The 9,455-nt window shown below is 38.7% G+C and overlaps 1 protein-coding gene across 1 annotated transcript in view; it reads right to left on the reverse strand.

Moving 5' to 3' along the window:
• Positions 1–1,507: 1,507 nt before the first annotated feature.
• The window catches only part of si:dkey-192p21.6 (uncharacterized protein LOC565246 homolog), a 26,809-nt gene continuing 18,861 nt past the window's right edge, over positions 1,508–9,455 (reverse strand). The window contains exons 15-18 of the mRNA XM_027022605.2: positions 8,931–9,008; positions 5,115–5,185; positions 3,389–3,501; positions 1,508–3,197 (exon numbers count right to left, since the gene is read on the reverse strand). Of these exons, the coding sequence (XP_026878406.2) occupies positions 3,016–3,197; positions 3,389–3,501; positions 5,115–5,185; positions 8,931–9,008 (444 nt within the window). The 3' untranslated portion in view covers positions 1,508–3,015. The remainder of the gene's footprint in view (positions 3,198–3,388; positions 3,502–5,114; positions 5,186–8,930; positions 9,009–9,455) is intronic.

The raw sequence follows: 9,455 nt of genomic DNA on the forward strand, positions 1-9,455 counted from the left end.
AACTGGAATGTATATCCCAAAATAGCTTAAAAACTAAGTTTCTAAAAATTTCAGTGAACTATATATTGATGGAAAATCAGCTGTTTTGCATGTAAAAATTCTACTTTGCTCTAAATAAGAATTTCTTTAGAATGAGTGATAATTTTGTCAGAATTACTTCAACAAATTAATTCATGAATTGGTTCATGTTGGACTTGGTGTTCATTTTGATGGCTATATCTAAGATACTGTCTCAGTCTGGGACATTTGAACTGGCTGACTGCCTTACGTTCTGTGGAGAAGGGTGGCCATGATGCACTGCCCTGCCCCTAGGACTGGACACCAGTCCAACACCTAGCAATCACACCAATCAATGTCTGCGCTGCTGAATGGCAAGTGAAACCTGTAGAGAGGATAAAAGGCTGTTGAAACATTGGGTTAACATGGATAACAGGCTGTGGTGGAAATGGGCTCTACCAGAATAATGCATTGTTAAGCATGATCTTGAGAAAAAAGAAACAAAAAGAAAGCAAATTAATTGCATAGACTTACAGTCAGGCTAGTAAGGCAAACATCCTTATATTATAAGTATATGATATTTATAGGTCCTTATATTGCACAAATGTCAAATTTCCTTGATGCTGATGTTTGGAGAAAGAAGCATGGAGTTTTGCACTGATACCTGATGATGATCTCAGGTGCAATGTGTCAAGCACTTACTTTCAGTTGTGGGACAGTTGTACCTCTGTGTTGCTTAAGCTGTATCGCTTTGGAAACTATTACTCAGCAGATGTATTACATGAGCATGTGCAACAAACAGTAAAAGAACCAGGAAAGAAAAAATGGGCTACACAGTAGGGTCATTAAATGCATGAAAAACATACTTAAAACGTCACAATGTGAAGATCTTGAGCATGTATGTATGGTGTATATAATATTTTAAAGTGTAATTTTAGTGTGCAACAAAGTTGCAGCAAAGTTGAATACAATATACTTTAAGCTGGTCCAGAAAGCAAAAGGCATAATATTTTCTCTCTAAATGCACTACCTTCTCTGGGGAGATATTTTGGACATTTGATAAATATTTACAATCTAATTATATTGCAGTACAACATTTAATTAATTAATAAATTGGCCATTTGAAAGATGCCCTGTTTTGTTGGTAATATTTATCACCCTTTAGATGCTCCTTGTATTCCCCACAAGAAGACATTGTTTACATAGCTTTACATGGAAGGGCACATAAGCAAAACCTGAAAGGTGCATATTACCCAAGCTCAGATTACAGCAGACAGCCATGCTTAGATCTACGGTTTAATCAATATAGATGCAATATATATATATATATATATATATATATATATATATATATATATATATATATATATATATATATATATATATATATATGCCATATATATATATATATATATATATGGATGCATGGCAACATCATCCAGTGATATGAGCTCATTCAAAGCATTAGCATGAGTACTTAATGACTTAATGAGTACTTAATGAGTACTTAATGCATTTGAACAATTGCTACTGTCAGAATGATCAATTATCATTTATTTATGAATTAACTGTGTTTGAAGACTCATGTATAAGGCATAGTGTACATATATAGGCTAATGTTAAAATATCACTCAATAATTTTAGCAGCTCTTGGTGTGATAGTTTTAATCACACATTAATAATGAGAAAGACATTCCCACCGGGAGATGGAATATAACAATGGTCATTTCCCAAATCAGTTGACCAATTTACTTCCATTTTTAAGGCAGTTCAAATAAAGAGAGTAATTTGATCACCTCAAAATGAAAAGCTTATTCATGAACTGACAAGGAGAAGTCTTTGATTTAATTCATAATGCACAGTTAAGTGCAATTCAACCTTTAAATGGACTACCAGCTTTTAGGATAACCTTTTACTATAGAATTGTACGCTTGGACAGTCTTAAATCACAGTGGGATAACTTCTCTTTAACTTTCTAAAAAGTTAAAGCTAAAACATGAATGTATTTGTTGAAATAGTGAATGTATGTTGCCTGTTGAGTGATTTAGTCTGTTTGCTGGAGTCTGTGACACTACATGGATTATTAATAAGAGTACTCTTCCTAAGTGAGAGTGTTCAATATAAAGCTGCTTCTGAGATAAAATCTTCACATCCTGACATCCTCTAACAGCCGCTTACAGCTGGGACAGAGCCGCGAGATGCTCTTACTCATCCATTGTTCACATTACTTTCATCAGAGTCATGTTAACCAAATTTGTTTGCTTGCATTGACTTTTGGCTTGTTTGATGAAGGGCCACTTGTAAGAGAGCCCCTGAGCTGGCACTGTGATTTCCCTGATTCTGTTTTAGCGTGTGACTGAAAAGTATTGGCCTTACTAGAGCCTCCCCTTGGTGAGCAGTCCAGCTTGACCCCCATTAAAGAACTGTCAGCTGAAGAGCAGATGGTACCCACTGTGTGTCTCACAGCCTTAGATTGGGGAGGGGTGGTGGTGGCTATGGCAACCGATTTTTAATGGCCACCCCTGAAGTGGTAGAATCACTCATTCTAATTTGTTAAGTACCACTTTAACCTATTTGATTTAATCACTACTTTCTCAGGGCCTTACACAAATGACATAAAATAAAACATCCCAGGTGTCAGTGGAAGACTGTATATCAGATTGTTTGGTTTCACCATAGATACCTATTTACTAATTGAGCCTTGGAATTCTCCATGTTCAATTTTTATAGACCTAACTAAAGCTAATACTAAATGTAATGACTAAGTACTCTTTTGAGTGGAAAAAAAAAACAAAAACAAAACAGGCAGGAGCAGAGTCATCTAACTATCTTTCGACCCAAGAATCCATTCCATACAAATAAACAAACAACAACAACAATAATAACATTTCTTTCCAGAATTAATAAGATTAATTTGTTAATTGTGTAAGTAATGTCAAATCATGAAAATGATGCGTTAAGTTGCTGGACGATGCCTTTGTTCCGTTCATCACTATCATGCGTAGGGCAGACTGGACCTTAGATTTTGAGGAAGAATCGTTTGCGGTACAGCAGATAGGCGATGAAGAGCCAGAGCACAGTACCCCACAGACTCTGGATCAGCTTCTCCCAGTGACTGTCCTGATAACGCATCTCCCAGCTGAAGGGGAAGTAGAAGCCGAGCAGAGAATGCCCCACATACACTAAGATGGAATTCATTCCTGAAAATAAATTCAGAGTAACTTAAAAGACTTGTCTGTCTCTGAAAGGATAGCCTGTCAGGTGCATTTCTACAGTTCACATTAAGACCTACTATAGAAGGGTTTCCTCTCTAATGACATTAAAAGATCTTAATCTATGTGAATTTCATGTGAAGCAATCAGTTGCACAAAGGGTTCCAGCTTGTGCTCACCAAGATAAATGAAAGGCTGGCCACCCCACCACTCCTTGATGTCCACAGCAAAGTACATCACACCAAGCAACACAAATGACGTGCAGCCCATGCAGGCTACGTAGGACAGGGACCTGAGTACAGGAAGGTGCATTTTAAACATTCTACAATTTTAGTACAGTCATTCCTTCTTTCATTTTTTCATTTATTTTCTGTACATTTTTCCTCATGTAATATTTTTGAAATTCTTTAGACATGGTAATTTTGGTGACGATTAATAATGATAGTTTTCTCTTTGGTTTTAACATGGAAAGCTATATATACATCTAGATCTACTGGGTGGGAAATAACAAATTATTATTATTATTTTCCCATATCAAATCTTGATATCCTTTCTTTCAATTCCTCTTTTATTCCCCATCTTTCCACTGAAACCCACAAGTTTTCATCACCTTAATTTTTCAGAACAGAGTCTGACAGAAGGCCTTTGACTCAATGAACAGTGACTGTTTCTGTATTTTGGTTACTTTATTTGAAAGGCAGAATGCAGTATTGCTGGGCTACTGGAAGATTGCCACACACACACTTACACACACTTGGAGAATCTCACAGGAGCAACACAACACACCAGTATGCCTATAAACTCTCTTTCTCTCTCTCTCTGTTGGTCTCTCTCTCTAGCTCGCTCACACACACACACACACACACACACACACACACACACACACACACACACACACACACACACACACACACACACACACACACACACACACACACACACACATATATAGCATATCTATGATGTATGTGATCAGCAGCAACAGCAGTAAATACTGTACAGACCTAATAGCATCTGTCCTGAAGGTATGACTTTAAGAAACATTAGCATCCAAAGTGAATCCTTGGCACCTGCTCAGAAAAGATGGAGCTGTGCAGACAAGTCATGTTCCCACCTATTCCCAAACCCCAGCATGCTGAATAGAATTAGATGGATGGATGGAATTAGATCAAATGTAAAATGGCTGCATCTCAGAGTGCTCTGGCAGGTGAAGTGGAGCCAAAAATGACTTGTAGCTAGTGGTTAATTACTTTTAGCAATCAAATTACTTTTAGCTCCAGACATATATAGAAGCTCAATAAGCTGCAAATGATGAACTGCCCATAAAACTCAGGTAGATAATGGGTTTAGAAGGACAGAGATAGAATGAAATCCCAAAGAATAAAATACGCCACACGTGTGCATACCACACACACACACACACACACACACACACACACACACACACACACACACACACACACACACACACACACAAACATACGGTGACCTCAAACTCAGTTCAGGAAGTTAATTTTTCATTTTTCCAAACTAGATAATAAAAATAATTAGTTCTTGTTCAATTTAGTTTTGACTATGGTCATGTCTGTTTCTGTCAGGCTGTGTAGAAGTGATTTAATACTGTAAAACAGTGTTCTCATGATGGGAAACCTTTGGACTTGATGTGGAGTTGGCAGAATACAGATGCACTCACACTTGGCTGTAAATAAGAGTGATCTAATTGGAGGACGTTTCACTTTGCTTGCTTCACTCTTCCAATAGTGAAGGTGATTATTTACAGGCTGATCTGTGCTTCGAGGTAAATAAACGCGTGTTCTAGCAGCCTCTGATTTGTGCCTACTGGAGACTCATCCTTCTTTAGTATGGAGTGAAGTGGTTGGATTTAGAGGGTCAGGATGCATTTACCAAAGGTTTTTATTGACAGGTATAAATCCTTCATCCCGTGTGCACTTAGAAAGGATGGCCGCCAAGATTCCCTGAGGGTCAAAATGAAACAGATTTAAAATCAATGCAATGCTTTAAAGCAAGCACTATCAGACAGCAGCAGCACAGTAAAGAGAGCCAGATTAGCTGAGCATCTGAGAGGTGAGCCCAGCCATGTCCTAATCACCCAGACACAGCACAACCCCCTGCTCCCCTTCACCACACTGCTTGGTATGACCCAGGACAAATAGACAAACATTCAGTGCAATATCATCTTACATGTAAGATCTTAGCTTTACAGATTTGTTTCATCCTTTTCCTATTTCGCTGTAGATAAAACACAATACCTCTGTAAACACTGCTGTTTGTTGCTAAAATAGGCAATGGTTTGGAAAGATCCAAAGAAGTATTGTGTTGGCAACGGTGGACATATCAGAGTCCAAACCTGCTTTTTAGAGGGATATCCATCGTTTGTATAGATGACAGAATCAATGGTGTGGAAATAGCCTGGCTGGCTCTAGATTGAGTCTCCAGGCTATGTAGGCAGGATATGGGACAATCACTTCTATATGAGGCAATCGCTCAATTTCAATCTCGCACTTCAGACCAGTGATCGTTGAACTTTAATTAACTTCGGGTCAGGGTTGGAGTTAGGGGGTTGTTTATTAGGACACCTCAAAAGATTGTTTCCTATTCTGCTACAGGATTCATGCCACAGCTGTCAGCCTCTCTCCGTGTATGGTTTATTATGTTGTTGATATGGTGGAAAACTGTTATGCACGTCCTTAACAAGGAGGTAACCCCTTGTGTGAGGCGTGCATTAATTATTGGCTCTACAATCTGCAGCCTGAAATGCTTCCTCAAAGCATACTTCTCTGCAGAAATGTCATTGCTAACTGATAGTTCTACCTGCATGTGTTGTAGTTGTGGTGTGTCTGGAAGAGCCTCACTGGTTTGCTGAAAGCCGGGTCATGTGCTCTGTGGGCCAATAAATATCTTAATCCATAGTTTTGTGTGACAGGCTATTTCACTCTAGTCTGAAGTGTAAAGAAAGGTTGAATATCACAATAAACACCTTGAAAGATATTTCTACTTCCCACTACTCCTGGCCAATAACAATAGAACTGTCTAGCTGCCCACAGTGTTAGTGCACATTCATGGAATTGGATATTACCATCAATCCTCACAATCAAATGTCCCCTAATCCTTACATAGTAAAGACAATACCAGCATTAACCAGCAGAAGCTCTAATAAAGGTGAATGGTGAAAGAATAATGCCTTTTTCGTTGGATGTTTTAAATCCCCATAATGTTTTCCAGTTTTCTAGTTTAATTTTTATCAATCTGCAGCTCTAGGTAAAGTGGAAAGGACCTCTCCTCATTTATTTCAGCACCATGAGCTCCACAATAATGTCCAATGTGGTTCAATATAGAGCTGTAATGGGCAAATTTGTCATAGGAGCTAGGGATAATGAAATTTAAACTACTGGAATCAGGCATCTGGTAACACTGGGTTCAGCACATATGCTGTTCCATCCCACATCTCCCTATGATAAGTGAAGGAGGAAGAGCCTGTGAAGGTCTATAGCTTCTATTTGACTACATTGCAAGTAGATGCCAAAAACATTTGCAGGCTTATTTTGCCCAGTTTCATCTGAGCTCACATGCTTGAAGAAAGGAGGAGGGTTAGGCATTATTTTATCTCGTTTTTGTTTCATGGACGGAATTAGACCTGTGCATCGAATACAGTTAGAGCTTTGGAGGGTGTGTTTCTGTTGTTGAATGGGAATTAGACTCACATAAAACTGAAATGTATAGAGCTAGTGTAAGCCTTCTTTTACTGCTCTCGCTCACACGACATTAAATTGTTCTTGCTGCAACTACAGCAGTAAAGAACGCCACAACTAGCATGGTTTTATCCTACTGTTCTATAACTAGACATGTGGATTTCTCTTACTGTACTGTTACTGGACACATGGATTTATCTTACTGCACAATTACTGGACACATGTATTAATCCTACTGCACTATTACTGGACATATGAATTTTGAGCCTTCTTATTGTTGCTGTTCATGAAACAGTAGCTACTTCAGGAAAATACTCCAAGTAAATTCCTTTGGCAAAAACCTGAGACCACCTGGCAAGTTACAAGCTAAAACCACTGGGCTGGACCTTGTGAGCAGTGTTTCACAATCACTTTTCTGAAGGACCGGTGCACTGTCAAGTTAGCTAAGGGATTTCATTTCTCAACTATTTATGTTATGAATTGAAGCTAATAAGAGGTGAAGTGCTCCAGAACTGGCTGCAAGGCACCACTTAAAAGGCTTTTGTACAATGAAAGTCAAATGTCTTTTATCAAAGTTGACCGTGAAATCATAATATAACTATTAGAGATGTTTTTTGTTATATGAGTTTTGTTACACAATACCAATTTTTTGATACTCCTCAAATTAAAACAGAAAGAGTATTGAGCTAATGCTTGGCTTGCCACGGGTCTTTCTGGTGGTAATCTTAAAGCCCTGGGTCTACCAGACAAAAACTCTCCATCAGCACCTGTCCTCTCTAGAGAGGGCATTCCAGAGACTCAGCCACTAGAACCCCAAAACAAGTCAGCATCAAAGTTCCCCAGAAACATTCAACTCCATGTTCATTTGCAGTTCTTAATTAAAAATAACTTGGGCACAGTAATAAACATTTCATTGACTGACACCAAACTTGGGTGTTATTGGAAAATATCTCCATTTATAATTGTGCCTGACATAACAAACTGTGCATGCCAACATTATCCTAAATGGACCAAATAAAAGTGAACTCTGCTCCCTTCTTTGTCCTGGAGAGGTCATCTCGCATAACCATACCCCTTCCCCAGGGGACAGAGGTTTCAGTGCCCTCCCACACCTCACAACCACCAAAGCCGATGCCTCGTTTGCCTTCTAGACCACCCAAATGGTGCTTTCGTTTGCAAAGCTGATACTCTCTTCCCATCATCAAGCCAGTCTACATTTTTTTGGTTACTAAGTGTATGTCAGCATCTATAGAATGTACCACCAAGTTTATTTGCTTGAACAGCTTAAGTCATAGGTAAGATCTTTGAATATTTTATAATGTATACAAGTCTGACGTGTAATAATTATAACAGAGTAAAGTTCTTTATTTGAAATAAGTGCACAAAGAATGTAAATCTAGACAATGAAAAGAGACTGGTCAATAGTGCTACTTCTCTAGTTTACATTCCATGTAACTAATATGTAACAACATACTTCGTATGGAACAACCACTAGAGCTCAACCAGCGATGTGAGTCATCCGGTCCAGTCCCGAGAGGGGTCTGATACCAGTCTTTGCCTGGGAACCCATTCTGTGCTTGTAGAGACAGATCATATGACGTCTACCTATTTCATTAACTGTCTGCTACTACACGCAATATAACACTAGTTCACCAGAAAGGTCTCAAAGTGCAGTGTGCCTAACAACATTTTTTTTTTTTTTTTTTTTATAATAGAGTTAGGATATCCTCTATATAGGGCAAACCATGACTCCTCTGCATGCATATAAATTTCTCAATTGTGCAAATCGGCAAAACCCTAGCATCGTCTCTGCATCTAAACTTAATACAGGAAACTCTTGTTGTTTCAAAATATCCCTGCCAATTGAACTGTGCTTTTTTAAACAAAGAAAATGTTTAAAAATTTGATACACTTTCACATTTTGTAGGGCTAAATGATTTTTGAAAGCGCATTGAAAGGAAAGCAAAAAATACTGATTATTTTTCAGTTAAGTATAAGGTCAACAACATACCAGGATGATGGCCCAGACCATGAATCGTATCATGATACTGTAGTTCCTTTTGCGGAAGAAGAGGAAAATCTTTCCTGCCTAGAGAAAGAAAAACCTGCTATATAGTTTAGCTTCAAATGTAAATAAACATCTCAACAGATTCTACTTATTGAAGCATTTGGTAGCATTTAAGGCCAAGTTTACCACTTGCAAGTAAATAATACACGTTTGGCTGGCACATACTGAAGGCCTATATACTGAAATGTTGTGAATGAAAGAATTAATTAAATCTAGAATCACCTAAAACAGCACTGAGGGTCTGCTGGACTATAGTGTTCATTGAGTGCTGCACTTGTGTACTGTGGGCTTTGGTCATGCTGCCAGCGGATGTGCTGCCCGTGTCCCTGACGCACAGCTCAGGTTTCAGCACTCGGGCCGCTGCTCTGTGCTGCAGCACGGACGGATGCGCTCACTGATTAATTTGGTGATGACGAACGTGCCTCAGCCGAGGACGCGCTAGCGGCCCGATACAAACAAGAGGCCGAC

This window comes from Electrophorus electricus, chromosome 11 (assembly GCF_013358815.1).
Source record: "Electrophorus electricus isolate fEleEle1 chromosome 11, fEleEle1.pri, whole genome shotgun sequence".
NCBI classification, from domain to species: domain Eukaryota; kingdom Metazoa; phylum Chordata; class Actinopteri; order Gymnotiformes; family Gymnotidae; genus Electrophorus; species Electrophorus electricus.